The sequence below is a fragment of the Pyrenophora tritici-repentis genome, chromosome 2 (assembly GCF_003171515.1).
Source record: "Pyrenophora tritici-repentis strain M4 chromosome 2, whole genome shotgun sequence".
Taxonomy (NCBI): domain Eukaryota; kingdom Fungi; phylum Ascomycota; class Dothideomycetes; order Pleosporales; family Pleosporaceae; genus Pyrenophora; species Pyrenophora tritici-repentis.
This window is the reverse complement of record NC_089391.1, coordinates 2,565,664-2,581,836: the sequence shown is the minus strand read 5'-3', so window position 1 is coordinate 2,581,836 and position 16,173 is coordinate 2,565,664. Positions and strand designations below refer to the sequence as shown.

General features: G+C 52.2%; 6 protein-coding genes across 6 annotated transcripts; 2 read left to right on the top strand and 4 right to left on the bottom strand.

The window, feature by feature from the left end:
- Nucleotides 1–23: 23 nt before the first annotated feature.
- Nucleotides 24–1,171, top strand: PtrM4_064420 (WD40 repeat protein; the record flags this gene model as incomplete). The annotated part of the gene is made up of 2 exons (XM_001933150.2): nucleotides 24–246; nucleotides 300–1,171. 2 exons carry the CDS (start codon nucleotides 24–26, stop codon nucleotides 1,169–1,171), a joined length of 1,095 nt encoding a protein of 364 aa, XP_001933185.1.
- A 485-nt stretch (nucleotides 1,172–1,656) lies between these two features.
- PtrM4_064410 (DUF1421 multi-domain protein) lies at nucleotides 1,657–3,675 on the bottom strand (the record flags this gene model as incomplete). Its single annotated transcript, XM_066105660.1, has 1 exon — nucleotides 1,657–3,675. The coding sequence occupies one exon, from the start codon at nucleotides 3,673–3,675 to the stop codon at nucleotides 1,657–1,659; it is 2,019 nt and encodes a 672-aa protein (XP_065964287.1).
- A 694-nt stretch (nucleotides 3,676–4,369) lies between these two features.
- Nucleotides 4,370–7,021, bottom strand: PtrM4_064400 (Fungal-trans domain containing protein; the record flags this gene model as incomplete). Its single annotated transcript, XM_001933149.1, has 4 exons — nucleotides 4,370–5,722; nucleotides 5,774–6,340; nucleotides 6,391–6,788; nucleotides 6,976–7,021. 4 exons carry the CDS (start codon nucleotides 7,019–7,021, stop codon nucleotides 4,370–4,372), a joined length of 2,364 nt encoding a protein of 787 aa, XP_001933184.1.
- Nucleotides 7,022–8,031: 1,010 nt separating this feature from the next.
- On the top strand, nucleotides 8,032–8,771 carry PtrM4_064390 (uncharacterized protein; the record flags this gene model as incomplete). Its single annotated transcript, XM_001933148.2, has 2 exons — nucleotides 8,032–8,253; nucleotides 8,313–8,771. 2 exons carry the CDS (start codon nucleotides 8,032–8,034, stop codon nucleotides 8,769–8,771), a joined length of 681 nt encoding a protein of 226 aa, XP_001933183.1.
- Nucleotides 8,772–9,114: 343 nt separating this feature from the next.
- On the bottom strand, nucleotides 9,115–11,415 carry PtrM4_064380 (GAL4 domain containing protein; the record flags this gene model as incomplete). Its single annotated transcript, XM_001933147.1, has 1 exon — nucleotides 9,115–11,415. One exon carries the CDS (start codon nucleotides 11,413–11,415, stop codon nucleotides 9,115–9,117), a length of 2,301 nt encoding a protein of 766 aa, XP_001933182.1.
- Nucleotides 11,416–13,365: 1,950 nt separating this feature from the next.
- On the bottom strand, nucleotides 13,366–13,587 carry PtrM4_064370 (uncharacterized protein; the record flags this gene model as incomplete). The annotated part of the gene is made up of 1 exon (XM_001933146.2): nucleotides 13,366–13,587. The coding sequence occupies one exon, from the start codon at nucleotides 13,585–13,587 to the stop codon at nucleotides 13,366–13,368; it is 222 nt and encodes a 73-aa protein (XP_001933181.2).
- Between the last annotated feature and the right edge of the window lie 2,586 nt (nucleotides 13,588–16,173).

Sequence of the window (16,173 nt, the reverse complement as noted above, 5' to 3'; positions counted from 1 at the left end):
CTATTGCAACACGAATCCTCATCATGTCTGCTCCCGAAGCTCACCACCTTTTCAACCACCCCATTGCGGACCACTCCTTCTCCGCAGACCGCCAGACGCTGGCCGTCGCCCGCGAGAACAATGTCGACCTCTACCAGAAGACGGGCAGCGGATACAAGCTCAAGGATGAGCTGACTGGACACGACAAGACAGTCACGGGTGTAGATATTGCACCCAATTCGGGCAAGATCGTGACGTGCTCGCAAGGTGAGCTTGGAGCTATTTGCTGTGTTGAGACAGGCAGCTAATGCGCTTAACAGATCGCAATGCGTACGTCTGGGAGCCCTCACCACAGGGCTGGAAGCCTACACTGGTGCTTCTCCGTATCAACCGTGCCGCCACTTGCGTTCGCTGGGCACCTTCGGAGACCAAGTTTGCCGTTGGATCTGGTGCTCGTCTGATTCCCGTCTGCTACTTCGAGGAGGAAGACAACTGGTGGGTGTCCAAGCACATCAAGAAGCCCATTCGCTCTACCGTCACATGTGTGGCCTGGCACCCCAACTCGGTCCTGCTTGCTGCTGGCTCCACTGACGGTCACGCGCGCGTGCTCTCTTCTTTCATCAAGAATGTGGACGAACGCCCGGAACCCTCGGCGTGGGGAGAGCGTCTCCCCTTCAACACCGTATGCGGCGAGTACCTGAACAACACAGCAGGTTGGGTCCACAGCGTCGCCTTTTCGCCCTCTGGTAATGCTCTCGCCTTTGCGTCTCACGACAGCACCCTCACCGTCGTCTACCCCAGCGGCCCCGAGCAGGCTCCCCGTGCCCTACTTAGCATCAGCACTCAAGTTTTGCCCTTCATGTCATTGGTTTGGAGCTCCGAGGACGAGATCATCGCTGCGGGATACAACTGCGAGGCCTACCGCCTGAAGGGTGACGAGTCAGGGTGGCAATTGACTGGTTCCTTGGAGACGAAGAGCAGGCCCGGACTTGCCGATCAGCGCGAGGAGAGCGCACTGAACATGTTTAGGCAGATGGATCTCAAGGGCAAATCGGGCACGGATGATACTAAGCTCAAGACTGTTCATCAGAACACCATCAACACTATCCGCAGCTTTGAGGAGAGCGGAAGTGGCATCACAAAGATCAGTTCCACTGGTGTCGATGGCAGAGTTGTCATCTGGACTTTGTAGGTACATGTCATGAAATATGCAAGTAGCATTTTGAAATGAGAAAATCAAATTCCATGACGCATTGAAGCGACAGTGGTGTCTAGGGGTACGAACATACAAACTCAAACTCAAAAAGCGCAAGCTGGTATCATATAATCGTTTCGCTTTTCCCTCATGCCATGGGCGGTAGTAGTAAGCATGCATACATGATGTAGTCCAATAACGCCCATATATATATATATATATATATGTTGGTTGGCTTTGCACTAAGTGCGTAAAGGGAAATAACGATAACTAGGAATGCATTCTGTTCGGTGGTTCTAATTGATATCTACGAACATAGGTGCTACGAAGGTATACCTAAGCTCTTGCGCAAGGTGGGCCGAAGTCGGGCCGAAGTGTCCAGCAGCCGACGTCTCTACCGATACTCACGATCCGACACTGGAAGTCTTTTCTTTCTGGATAGCTAGTAACTCTGCTTGTATCGGTAGTGACAGTGTATAGCATTAAACATCAAAGCTTGTTGGCCTCTGCACCCATCCATCTACTCGGACTGTCAGCTTATTGCCGTCAATAAAGCGTTCAAGAGCGCGGTTTGGCGATGCCTTCGTGAAGGCGTCTGCAGGATTGTCTTCGCCATTGATCCAGCGGATCTCCGTGATCTCGCGACGCTCATATGATTGGCGCAGCGCCATAATATCGATCATGAGGCGCTTCTCCTTCGTTGTCCCAAGCTTTACTAGGCACTCGTACAAGGAGTACGAGTCTGTACAGATAACCAAGGGAATTGCAGGTAGTCCAAGTCGTTCTGTAACTATCCTTAGCGTGGTTGCAACCGCGATGCCTATGTCAAAGCCGTTGACCATGCCGTAGATCTCTGAGGCCAGTACGCTCCGTGTGATGCGCTTGCACTTTGTAGAGCTGTAGTGGATCACGTTGCCTTGTATTGTGAAGGTGTTGGCGCCAATGGACTCGTTGACGAGCATGAGGACAAAGCCTAGCTGTGAGCTGAGGTCCTTGTTGTTGGCAAAGGAGCCGTCTACAAAGACTATCAACTTAGCCTCCGTAAGGTTGACAGTGACGTAGCGTAGGCCACGAGTGAGATTCTCCATCTGCCATTTCAGGCGCTTGTTGAGTGCCTTAATGTCCTCGTCTGATGGTTGCTGCGCTTGAGCAGCTACGGACAGATCAAATGATGCCTCTGGTTGGCATGTTGATGCGATGTACGCTCCGCGGGCGCGTTGCTCGGTGTACTGTTGCGCGCGGTCGGGTGCCCTAATATCAACAAGCCTGATCCTTCCTCCTTGTCCTTTCTGCCTGAGGATTAAGACTCTGCTGGCGTCCATCGTAAGTGTACATCCATTAAAGTCTAACTGCACCTCTGGTGTCAGCATAGCCTTTGGTTTTGATCTAAACTGCGCCTTCTGGATCTTTTTCTCTTCGCGTGATAAGAACGCGGTCGTTCCGAGCATGAGGGTGTCGTCTGTCTGCATACCGACGATGCCGAAGACGTCTGCGTCGTCGCTGTTCGTGATCAACAGGCATGGGTCGTACGTAGATGTTGACATATCTAGTTCCTTGCAGTGGTGTCCGTGATATGTTGTCCACCAGTGGACTCCTGCCTCCGCGATCCCATATAGTGGCTTGATCACGTGGAGTATCGTGCCTTCTGGATATCGATGTACCAGCTCGGTAGGGAGGTGTGCGAGTATCGTCCTCTTCAGTGTTGTCTGAGCCTGTGGGTACCATTGTTGTGGTTGCATAGCCTGCTCCGTTTGTCGAGGCTGTGGTCCTGCATAGGCATTGATCGCGTAGGGCGGTTGTTGTAGCTCTTGATATTGCGGGTGGCTTCGAACGCCTTGTCTCACTCTATACTGCTCGCCCTGTGACGGACGTTGTGGCTGCGGCTGTAGCGGTTCCAGTGGCTGCGTCTGTTGCAGTGGCTGCTGCGCTTGTCTATCTATAGGGGCTGCTAGATGTGCGTTCTGCTGACGCTGGTACGCCTCAGAACGTTCGTCAAACTTCTCGGCCTTGAACTCTGCAGGGTCCCATTCGGGAGCGTTTTCTCCTCCTAGTAAGTTGAAGAGGGAATCAGCTACTCTAGCCCGAAATTTGCCTGTATAGACTCCCCTATACCGGAGCACAGTCTTCAGAGATCTTAGCGTAGTGCGCTCAACCTTCTGGAATAGCTCTCGTGTCCATCCTTCAAAGTCCCATTGGTAGTCGAAGTATAGTCTCTCATCCCATTCCATTCCTACATGGTAGTCGTGGATAGCCTTCGCGACCCAGGTTGTTGCGTGCGTCTCGTCTGCATCCTCTGGTGCGGGTACACCCCAGAGAGATGGGTTGATATAGTCAAACGTGACTGTGTATGGACAGTGTCGCATAAGGTGTTCAGCAGTAAACTTCGCTCCTGGGGATATAGTTTCTGCGCGCTTGCTTGTATTGCGTTCGGATGGATAGTTGAGTAGTTGCTCTTGAACATCAGCGTCTGTATCGCCAGAGTTGCTCTGGCTGCCTGCCATCGTGCCGGTGTATATTGACGCGTTGCCTTGTCTTGTCTAGCTGGTTGGTCGGTTCCAGCGCTTGTGGTTGTACGTGATAGGATCGTCCGGGGACGCTCGTACGGAATCGCTACGCGTTGCTGACGCACTATAGTCGTCCCGAGACTTCTCGCGTCGGGATATCAATAGTCTGTCGCTCTGCGCTGCTGACGTGCTGTAGTCGTCCCAAGACTTCTCGCGTCGGGATTTCAACAGTGTGTCTTTGTGCGTTGCTGACGCGCTGTAATCGAGCTTCGGCCTGGATTAGCAGCTTAGAGGGAGGTTTTGATCGCTATGCGTTATCTCTGCCTCGCTCTGTTCTTAGCACAGAATCTTCTCTCAGGAGTATAACGTCGTGCGTTAGGGAGGCTGTCAAAGATGCGGTCTGTCTCTTCTTCCTTGCTGTCTGTGATCGCCTCAAGCAATCACTGATCAGTGTTGGTTGGCTTTGCACTAAGTGCGTAAAGGGAAATAACGATAACTAGGAATGCATTCTGTTCGGTGGTTCTAATTGATATCTACGAACATAGGTGCTACGAAGGTATACCTAAGCTCTTGCGCAAGGTGGGCCGAAGTCGGGCCGAAGTGTCCAGCAGCCGACGTCTCTACCGATACTCACGATCCGACAATATATATATATATATATATATGCACACTCGTCGCATCGTGACATCCTTTAGCCAAAGCCAGTGAATCCAGAGGCATTAAACACATCCAGTGGCACCCCAGTAGGGGCCGGACCGCCAGCCGTGCCAGCTGCGCCACCCATACTCTGCGTCGTCTGTGCATCATTCAGGAACCAAGACCAATCCTGATCAATGTCCATGGGCATATGCTGCCACGAAAAGTTGTTCATGCTGTCATCATTGACCTGCGCGCTAAAGCCCGCATTACTCGGTGTCGAGTGTTCGTCTCCACTCAGGTTGTTCCAATTGTAGAAGCCATCGTACGAGACAAAGGGCGAGGGCTCGGCGAGATTAAAAGCCGTTGTGCCTGTGCCGGCAGATATAGACGTCTTGGGCGTTACGTTGAGCGACTGTGTAGCGCGGGAGAACATTTCCGAGCTGCTGGGTGTGTACTGCTGAGAATTCGCTGGCGATCTTGAGCTTAGCATGCAGGGCGAGGCTGATGATGGGGGACTTGGAGGTTTCTTGATGACCTGTCCACCTCTCTTGATTGAAACGGTGCCAAAGTATGGAATGACGAAGTCGGATTGCTCGTGAGAATTGTCGCAATCGTCGGTTGTGCCCTTGAACTTTCCCATCATCTTCTCTAGCACCTGGGCGGATTGGGCGGCGACTCTGCCTCCTTTCTCACTGGATGCGCGACGGAAAATGTCGATGCTGATTTCGATCAGACGTACGTCTTCTTCAATGTCTTTGGCACTAGGTATTGCTGAAGGTTGTGGGGGCATGGTGGTGTTGAGCAGGCCAAGTAGTAGGAGTACAGCGGCAGTGAAGCCGATGAAGTCGATGGCTTTGCATTCATAAAGTGGCTCGACAGTGCCAGTCCGGAGCGACTGATAAAGCCGCAGTACTTCTCGTGAGCCGTTCAGACACGCTATTCGCGAGTAGGAGAAGCGCGAATTTAACGCCGACTTCAGCATGAACGGCAGGTGCAAGTACACCCGGATCTGATGAAAGACCATCTGGCCCATGATTCTTTCTCGCAGCTCAGCGGCATTTGCCTTAGCGTCGGCTAGTAGCTCGGTGTAGTCGATCCACACGGGATCAAGCCGTTTCCACAAGTCCTCAAGTTCCTGGTCAAGTTGTAAGGCCCAAGCGAAAGACTGCTCAGCTACACCTTGATTGCGGTCGATAACCTTGCCAGCAAGCTGTGAGAGTTTGGTCATGGCAACCATAGGATGGATGTATGGAGCCTCGCTAAGCTCCGGCATCGTCAGGTCGCAATGCGCATCGCTGATTCCATACGGAAGGCCTAGTAGAAGAGACAGGAAACGATCTCCGTGGTACAGGGACCACCATATACTTTCGTGGGCTGCAGAGGATGTCCGTTTACGGTGAAGACCCTGGAAGGTGTCAGGCATCATATATGATTGACTGGAGATATTGTAGCTTACCATGAGCTGGGCGTACATCAAGCCCTTGCGGTACGCGATCCATGCTCGTCGTGGTTGCCCAACGTCTGCGTACCATTTTGATTTCAAAATGAGACACTCTATACCCTCTAGACTTGCAGCATACTCATCATCAGATAGAAACCATCTGTCAACGGCCTCAAAGTACCGTTCGGCGTCATCATAGTCGTCTGACGATGATATGCCGACAGCCAAGACAACAGTAGCAATAGCTCCGATGTTCCCGGTAGTCAGAGCGTGTGCAGCAAACCGAGGTAGGCTCTGCTCAGTTCCGGATGTACCACTGCACTTTCGTCGCCATGTTTGCCACCATTCACTGTTAGAATTCAAGATCTTAGTAAGTTGGTCAAAAGGTGGTAACATCGCGATTAGCCCCTGTTTAGCCTTTTCTCTCTTTGCAGAATGCGCGATCGTATTGCCGACCGCAATATCGCCATCATGTCTGCTCTCTATCGTATATCTCTCATCAGGTGCCGGACCAGGTTTTGGTGTCGTTAACTTCTGCCGAGGATCATCGCGAGCTTTGGCTTGTGCCTCGGCGTCATTCAGCTACGAAAAATAAGCATGAGACTTTCCAAAAAAGTAACAGATCAGCTTACCGCGTCTTCGAAAGCGGAGAGAATAGGCACATGATGGCCCCTGTCAGGTGCTGCACGCTGATTGTTCGATAGCTGGAAGATGTTGGATGAGGATTCTGTTGAGAGCGGAGTAGGCGGAAAGGTGTCTTTGGTGTACACGTTATTCGGCCTTGGTGATGATGTGTCCGCTAAGCTTTGACTCTGACTGCGACTTTCTGACTTGACTGTTTTATCCTCGAGTAGGGTGTCTACAAGAGCCTCCAGCCTTGACACCCTCTCTCGGAGATTTTTTCGATGATCAACAATGACTTCTGGATTGGCGTGCTCTTGATCGATGCACCTGCTGCCACGCGCAAAACATTCCGAGCAAACGTCCGGGTTATCGGGTTGGAATATGCATCGGATCTTGCGTCGACGACCTATACTCGATTAGAGAGGCTCATAAGAATTTGAGTAAGAAGTATGAGTATAGAAAAGATGAAAGGGGATGTAGCGATGATGCACGTATGGATTGTGGTAGTGGAGATGTTGAAACAGATGGAGCGAGAAAAGTACCAGATGGGAACTAAGATTGTGTTCACGTACACTCAAAGCAGCTATGCGTACCCTTACGCATCTTTTTGCGTGTGGGCAGCGTCTCCTCCTTGGGCATATCGAGAGAGTGTGTCCCACTCACACAGATTGGTCCCAGGCTCTTGCGACGAATTCGTCCGGACTAGCAGAACGCCAAACCCTTCGGCCCACGACTGTCTGCTGATATATAAGTCGTCCGGAACGCACTTCTCCAGTAACCCGAGCCTAGCTGATGGGATAAAAGTGGAATAAAAGACAATAGTAGAAACAGACGTGTGGTGAGAGCTCTCGATCGATGATGCAGTTTCAGAGCAGGTCGAGGAGAGTCGGACGCCGCTTTCGTCCGCTAAACTCTTGTGTTAGGTCAGCAAAGGAAGCTGAATAATGCCGCACGTTAACGCGTGTAAAGAGTGACCACTAGGTGGACTAAAGCCTTATAGCGGGCATGAACCAGGCAGCAATGTTTTGGAAAAGACCGGCTCTCGCGGAGCATTCGGGCGGATCGGATTTGTTCTAATCGCCGTTCCCTTTGTGGTCAGGGATACGAGCTGTCGGATCGCATGCGAATGGTTTAGGGTGCGAAGAGCGGTTAGTGCGAGGCTATGTCGATCCCCACGCATGGAGATTGCGGATGGAACAGCTCTCTTGAAGCCAGGGCCGGAGTCCGCGATGGCCCTGTATCCCGACCTCCGCGTACCGGTACATATACCTACGCCCCATCTACCCTGCTCGAAACTATCGTCGAGCATTTTCCTCATGTGCTCCGTTTCCTCCCGTAATCGGTAAGCCTCGATCGGAGTTCGGAATGGGTCTTGCTCCCAAGCTGAGCCAACATATTGTTGGAGCTATATGGTAGAGTGTGGAATGTGGGTGAACGCCTAAGACTAGCAGCCCTACAGACAATGTGGTGGGCACACTGCGTCACCGTTCCGCCCTAAGCCGCAAGCTCAAAGCTGTCACTGCAGCGCTGCGAGACCTTACGTAGCCAAAGGATCTACCGCCTTACCCTTCCACGCTTAGCATTCTATATATGGACTGTGGGCTATACTGAACCGACACATCTTCTTTTGAATTACTCGAGCTGTAAGCATGTCTACAGCGAGCGCACACGAATACCACCAAAGACAGCATCTGCCACCCAGTCCACCGCCGTCACCACCTGTGCAAGCAAAACCAGAACCCAGAAAGCGACGGCATAAGAAGAAGCCCGATCCATTTGAGCAACTTGCGACTACACCCATACCCTCGCTGCCATCCTCTCCCACAAATGACGTGAACGCCAACGATGAGCAGGAGCCCCTTGTGAAACGAGTACGTCGCATCTCCCAGCTTTCCATGGCCAGCACCCGTGTACTAACACACCTTTGAAGATTATTCTCACACCCATCTTTTTTATATCCTTCCTCATTTCGCTGTTTCTCGTAAACTATCGCAACCGCGCGCGTCGCACAGAGGCACAGCGTTCATCGGGCTTCTCCCTCCTCGCCTACCTTACTCCTTCAAGCTGGCTCGACCCGGAGCCCTACCAAGACCCTGATGACTCTACTTGGGGTCGAAGAGGCACAATTGGGCATGTAGAGCCCCATGACGCCATAGGGCCCAGGCAAGATGGTCAAGGCCAGGGCCAGACCAAGAAGAAGAAGTCCTGGCATTTGCATAGGAAGATTAGACAGGTGGCTAAGCTGGAGATTGGAGATGCCCTAGAGATGCGTGGACGTGTCATCGTGGTTATGGTTGCCATAATGGGATTAGGGTGTATTGGCTTATGGATGGTCCTGAAGTGGTTTGTTGTGTGCATGTCGAACATGCTGTTTGGGACAAAATCATAAGGGCTTCACAATTTAAGAAGCTGAATATACGCATGCAAGGGTTATCAGCCAAAGGCATATGATGGAAAAACGGTCTTGTATGGCGGACGCTATGGTTACACTAACATACGATCCAAAGAAACGAAACGATCATGAGTACACCCAAACACCCATGCTATCGTGAAGAGACCGTCTCGTCATGAAAGCTATTGGATCTTTATCACAATGAAATGCTCCTGCAGGAAATTTTCAAAAGGGGTATCGCAACCTTTACTAACGCCAAGTAAATATGAACAGTCTCCGTAGACCAGCTTCAGAAAGCGGGCATCGAGCATGGTTAAGAGATGAAACAGAATAACTGATTTTACAGTTTTGAGCTCAATAGACGCGCAACCAATCGATCGAAAAAGTAGCCCATGTCATCACCTTCTCTGGTCTCATTCGCTTTCTGAGCCAGATAGCCCGCATTATCGGCCATTTTTATGGTTGACCGCAAGCCTTCAATGAATTTGGCTTCAGGGGATCCAATGTTGTGCGACTGCACAGACTCGCCTTCCCAGTCTGGCCTGATCCTGGCGTGGCATCCAGAGAAGCATGCGCTGTAAAAGTCCAGCAAGGCTTTTACCCCTTGTTCATCGAACTTTAGGTCCTCTTCGGCACTGGGTCGTGGCATATCGTATCGGTTGTGGTAAGGCAGCTTGGCAGCATGGTAGTGGACAGACTCTACCGTCATGAGTATACTGATAAGAACGGCCAGGACAATAGGCCAGTCACTACAATCCTTGTTCAGGGAGAGTTGTTCCAGTGATGATAGGACATCCTTCATTAGCTTGAGGGCCAGGTCGGGCATAATTCGACCAAATTGGGCGCGGATGAAGCAAGGTGTGGGGGTGATTTCCTTAGGTATATCCATCGTGTCGCTGATGAATTGCTTCACCACCGAACTTTCTGAAGGGGACGGTAGCGTGATGTCGCCGCCGACATGGACCAGTACCAGAAGCTTGAGTGCTTGATGGAGTATGCGGTAGTGTGTGGAGTTTGCTGGGATAGAACACGAAAATACATATATCTCGCGCAAAACCCTGAGAGGTGAGCGGAACAGCGGGAAAGCGTGGAAGTGGCGTGTCACCAGTAGCGATAAGTGGGAATCCAACGTCTGCATCAGATGGAACTGGGCAGCGTCGGTCAGTACAGCTGGAAGAACAGCATGCTTGTGTGTGTGTCCGGTGGGGACTTCTGGCGGCCATGCGTAGATGATGTGTTCGTGTACTAGGCGGCGATTGCCCTTCAACTTTATAGCGTGAACCGCGACGGGGAAATTTGGGCCAAAGCCGAAGTTCAAGGGAACTGTGTAGGTAAAGTCTGTGGATATTTCGAAACTGCCAGCGGGAATGAACGACTCCACGGGTCGATCAGTCGGATGCCACCCGAGGCGGTCAGAAAGGAAAGCCGTAGATAAATCGCTAAGTGTATGGTCCCGACAAGGATGGTTTACCAGATCTCCTTTATAGTATTCAACACAAGCTTTACACGGTGTACCAGGATCGCATTTTTCTTTACGCCTTTGGCAGTTGGAGCAAGCACGGACGATGCGCATTAATGCTGCGTGACTTCGCTGCTCAGCGGTAAGAGCCTTCTTACGTCCCCTTAGCGCTCGTCCAGCCAGGCCTTCGGTGCTCGTAGGCGCTAACCTATTGGTCAATGGGTTTGGCTGGTAGGCGACCCATGCATACGAATCGGAGGCGGGTGATGGTATGGAGGTCTTGCGGCGGGGACGTGAGGTGTGTCTGGGTGACATGGCACTGCGAGATGGGCGCAAAGCTCCGGGCGAGACGGATAGTATTGGAGGGACTCTGCGTGTCGATTCCGAGTGTGATGTTCGATTGTTGTAGTTCGTACGTACGCCGGCAGGTATCGTAATGGCCATGCTGCTGCTATGCAGCTCCCTCTCCCTATTCGATTGCCGATAAGATGAAGGTGCTGGATTGTAACTTTGCGAGAAACTTTGTGGTATAGTGATCGGCGCGACTTCTGCACTGTTTGAAGCATTCTCGTCAATTGGCTCGATGATGCGTGGCCTATCCGCCCAGGCACTAGGGTTCGAGAAAACACCAGAAACCCTCACATCCAAGCCACTGAAGGAGTGAGACGATCCTGTTATATAAGGGTTGAATACCGTCTCGGCTGCGCTTTCAAGAGAACCTGTTGATGACGGGAAGGTCTCAGGGATACGATCGTAACGTGTGTCTAGGATCGGTACATCGTCGAAGTTTTCCAGGGGTGATAGGAGATTATTGTTGTAGATGCGAAAAGACCCAAAGTCATGGCTGCCGGTTGGGAAAGGCGAGCGAGAAGTGGAATGGGCGTCGAAGGATAGCGAGGTATCATACATTCGCCCACTTAAGCACTGTTCGTCAGGAATCGATGGCGGGGCTGAGTACTCCAGTGACGGGGGTTCATCAGCAACAGAAGGGGGCGCTGATACTAGGTAAGACGGCTCAGAAGTGTAGCTGTCCGAAAACTGGTAGCTCGAGGTGTAGCTGCTCTGTTGTGCACTTAGGTAGCTGGTGGCGCCCTGGAAGAATGGATCCAACAATTCCTCGTCCCAGACGACAAGGTCCTGCCAACCTTCGGTCATTGAGATTTCGTTTTCCAGATAGGACATGTCTCGATGTTAGGGTTATTGTGAGTCTGGCTGGATAGCTAAGGAAATAATGATCGGGTGATGGAAACCTGCAAGGCTCACCCCTTTGCCGAGGGTGTCATGCAAGAAAGCGGTCGAATTGTTTGGGCAATCGAGGACCAAAGAACCGTAGCGAGAAGACTGTGTAAAAACGCCCTTAGGCTGAAAGGCCGTGGAAGTTATATCCTCTCTTGAGTAGTAGGGCAGTGTGTAGGGTGCGGCTGACAGCACGAGCCTCCCTCTCTTGCCCCAATGACCACCAGGGCAATGGACGAGTAGCCGTCTACGGCCTTATCACGTTGTGCCGTTTTATTAGTCAATCCCTAGAGTGTGCACATCCCATGGCCGTAGGCTGTAAGCGCTGGCGAACTCTGAGTCGAAGGTATGATGTCGGCAGTGCCATCTGACCGTACATCAGCCTGTGGTATGGCGCCCGGTGAGCTTGATCTGTGGTAGCTTGGTTACCCGTGCTCCCCGGGCAGCTCCCCCGCTGCACACGGTTGATTAGTCGTCAAATCAAAAAAGAGACGTGAACGACAGGCGCTGCAGAGCGATGCAGAGCCAATGCAGCATTTTGATGCACTTGCGGGATTTGATACACCATGACCAGCAAGGCAGGCTTCCAGAAGGTGTCGCCCCGTCGACGGGTTGTGGCTGTGAAGGAAGCCCTAGTATCCCCCCTCTACCCCTGCCCCCAAATTGCTTTTTGCCAACGTCTCGACGACGTATTGGAGAAACGCTCATGCCGGGCGTAGACAGTGGAGAAAAGGGCAACGGGTTTGTGCCACGTTTTTTGTTAGGTAGCGCTACGTTTTCCCGACCCCAGACGTGGACCACCCGCTTTAGTTACTTACTCGGCGTGTCGGACTGTGTACTGCCTCGTCGCTAAACTATGTACGTACTCCCAACGACTGCCGCGCGGGATGTAGTCGTTTGTACGCGCTCATGGCCGACGCGGCTGTCTCCTCTTCTGGTTCTACTGTCGCTGGTTCGTTACCTACTTAGGTAAGTAGAGATGCCGGGGAGTCAGGGTTGTGCGAACCTCTAGCTGAGTTGAGTGAAAGAAACAGTGCCCTACCCAGCGCCAAGCGAGAAGCTGCCTGACGGACTGCCTTGGTAGCTGTGCACCAAAGCATTCATGATCGTCTCACAGCCGGCAGAAGAGGTACGCCCTACTGCGCTTTGTCTCTGCGCTAAGAGCTGCAGTACTCAATAGCACCTGGGCATGCATGCACTCCATGTCGATTTGAAAGCCAGCTAGCGAGCCTCACTATTTTGGCTGCTTGTAATCCCATGCGATTGCGGCTCTGCGCATTCGCTTTGCTATTGTGTCCCAATAACAAGTTGACATACACCTGGCTCTATGACAGTTTGAACATGCGCAGTAAGCTTAGCGTCCGAACATCCCGTATACCCATTTGTTAGGACCTCTCACTTCATTCACAGGAACCAATCACAATTGAGTCGAAATGTCGTCAAGCAATCTCATCTGGCATTATTCGTATTCAGGGATTCAACGCCCAAGACGGAGCGGGTCCAGCCCATGGAGTATTAGGGCAGGTGGTCTGGCCAAAAGATACCAAAGACAACAACGCAGACAGTGTATACAGCCGTAGCAGCAATGGATATGCTGACAAAAAGACATGCGATCTAGAAGATACAAGCGTAATCGAAACAATACATGTACAAGAACATGCCCACCGAGCCCACCCGAAATAAACTGTTGACTTGATGTCGGGTATCATCTAAGAGAAAGAGCAGTCAGAGGGAAAGTGGTATCGTACAAGGCCACCAGAGTACCCCAAACTGCGACGTCTCCTTTTCCATCACATACTTTCACACATCCATCATGTCGTCTGATCCCTAGCTAGGCGTCGGGTCGGAACAAGACCACGCACGCATACGAATGATGATGTCGACCTCCCCGTCTAGTCACGAAGCCTCTGATGGAGAAACCTCGCCTGGAGCGAAGAAGAGGACGATTTCGCCTCTATCGTTCTTCTTGAGGCGCATATTCTTCCAGAGTTCCTTCTCTTCATCAGCCTTGGAAGGCGCATGGTCGGGAAGCTCATTTCGCTCACGATGGAAGCGTTTCAATGCCTTGTTGACACTTATACCTCGCTCAGAACCTGGCCCTTTGTTGACAAAGGACATGAACAGCTCCGCGCGAGGGTCTGCCACGAAAGGTGCGACATCCCCATTAGGGCGTACGATAAGCTGGCCTTCGCCATCTGGTTCCGAGTCTGAAGTGGAGGGGTTATACTCGATGGCCTTGATGGCCTTGCGATCCAGCGGTGCGGGTGATACAGAAGATGAGTATTGACGGCGACGTATACGGCGAACCTCCGTTGACGAATCTTCTCTCTTCTTCTTAGGTCTAATCTTCACCAAGGCCGTGGTAGCCTTGCGTTCTTTTCGGTCACGGTCACGTCCCCTATCCTTCTTCTCCTTCTCCTTTTCTTTCTTTTCTTTCTCCTTTGCCTCCTTCTCCTTCTTTTCTTTCTTTTCCTTTTCTTTGGCATCCTTCTCCTTTTTCTCCGCCTTCTCGCGGGCCTTGACATCTGCCTTTCGCTGTTTCTGTTGTTCCTTCTCATACTCTCGCTGTGCGCGGATGAGGGCTTTTGTGTCGCCCTGCTTAGCGCGTTTCATGGGGCTCAGCGGTGAGTTTGCATAATCACCAGAGTCATCTGGCGACGGCGGGAATTCAGGAGGTGCCAGCATTCTGTGGAGTCCTCCAGTAAGACCAGAGTGAAGCGACGGAGTTGCGTCAGTCATGATGGCATCCCTTCCATCCTGGGCGCGAGCAAGCGAAAGATCGAGTTCAGCAGGCGAGTTACGCTTACGTTTACGGTCCGTCTTGGTCGTTGTCTCGATATCGGTATCGCCTGACTTTGTCCTGGTGTGTTTTGGCTTGGAAGCAGGCGTCGTGTACGAATCAAATCGCTCTCGGGACGGACGTACTTGCCCTTGGCCGTAGGAGCCATTCTGCGCGCCGTATTTTTCCTCGTCGTCGACCTGAAACTGCATAACGTTTGCGATTGTAGGCATGTATTGCTGCTCGTACGCAGGCGGCTGGCTATCTTCGAGCATGCGCGATTCGTCCATTGGATACTTTGTTCTAGGCGCGTTGGGCGTCTCGGATGCGTCGAGAAAGTCAAAGACATTGGGAGCCTCAATGGCAGCCTGCTCATGTTCGTAGTATCCTAGGGAATGCGCCGCTGGTGGAGGCGTGGGCGCGCGAGGCGGGGCATCGACAACCGCCACGGCATTGTCTTCGTCTCGCGCATCTTCGACGTGCGCATTCTGCGCCGTAAGTGCTTGCGAGTTGTCGTGATAGGCACTGTCTCTTTTCTGGGGCTTCTTCTTCTCTTTGTAGAGTTTTCCCTGGTACTTCTGGTCTTCTGTTATGCAGGCCTACGTCATGGCGATCAGCGAGTGATACAGAGCGACGGTGATATTGCAATGCGCAAGTGCAGCGCAAAAACAGCGACTACAGCTTGGTGCTGGTACACCAAGTGCGACTACTTTGGATGGGTCGAGGGCGTTCAAGACATACCGTATGAGATTTATAGGACGTTCCGGGGAAGTGCACCATGCAATCGAGGCATGTAAAAGACGCACCATAGCATTGGTTGCGGTGTCCGTCGAGCTTCTTCTTCGTAAGGACGTCTCCACAGCCCTAGACGGTCGTAGTAAGCATCTCATGCATCTCCAGGGAAGAGGCCCGTTGGTGGGGATTGGGTAAACATGGGGCTCAAATACCTCGCACGAGAACGACACCATAGTGGGCAAAGTTAGTTTCGATATTCCAAGAAGCGGTGAACAGCTGGCATTCGATCAATCGAGGAGGGGAATGAAGAGTCGGTGTGAAGAGGGGGTGCTGCGTCGTTATCACCCCTCGCTGGCCCAGGCAAGGTTTCAGATGTTTGGGCAGCCCGTGGTCGCCGTGGTCGGGTAACAACATTTTGATATGCGCTAAGTTGCTTCGGGAACAAGGCCCCTGATCAACCCAAAATACATCATGCGACCACCCATCTTGCATGCAGCTGCTTAGCGCCAGCGACTTGGATGGCTGCCATAACAAGCCACGCGCCCAAGGGAACCGGTGGGTTTGTTCCTGTCCGTCGCCCAGTGGCCCGCCGAATAGACGTTAGCCGTCGCGAAGCAGACCATGACGCACTTGGACGACTTGATTGAAGACACATGTGCAGAGACGCGGCACCGTCGTTGCAAGTAGAGTGGTACGCTTTACATACTCCAAGCTGATAAGAACATCCTTTGTCGCGCACGTATTGCTTGCGTGGCTTTCCCCACGACAGGCCTTCTCCTGTCATCAGGGCTGAGAAGGCTGATCATTTGAACACCGATTCGCCAGAGTCTGCTTAGGGCAATCTCGAGTCCGGTTTACACACACCATCTCCCCTCGAAGCAAGACAGTTCCACTTCAAATCCGGCCGACGAGCCTATCCCATCTTCCGCCACATGCCGGAGCTGCACCGTCGACTGTCACTGTCATGTCGATTAATTCCTCCATCAGGTGCAACCTGCCGCGCAGTGAGCATCCACAAGGCATGTATTGTCTTGCGAATACGAGAAATCCTTTGCCCAGCATTCGAGCAGTCTCAGATCTTACGCAGGTGCTGAAGCAGTATCCTGTGCCGCCCAGCGCCGGGCCGCATGCGGGTCGCATTGAAAGCGTTTCGAAATGGGGGCCCCGCTGTTGGTAAAGAACTTGGAACT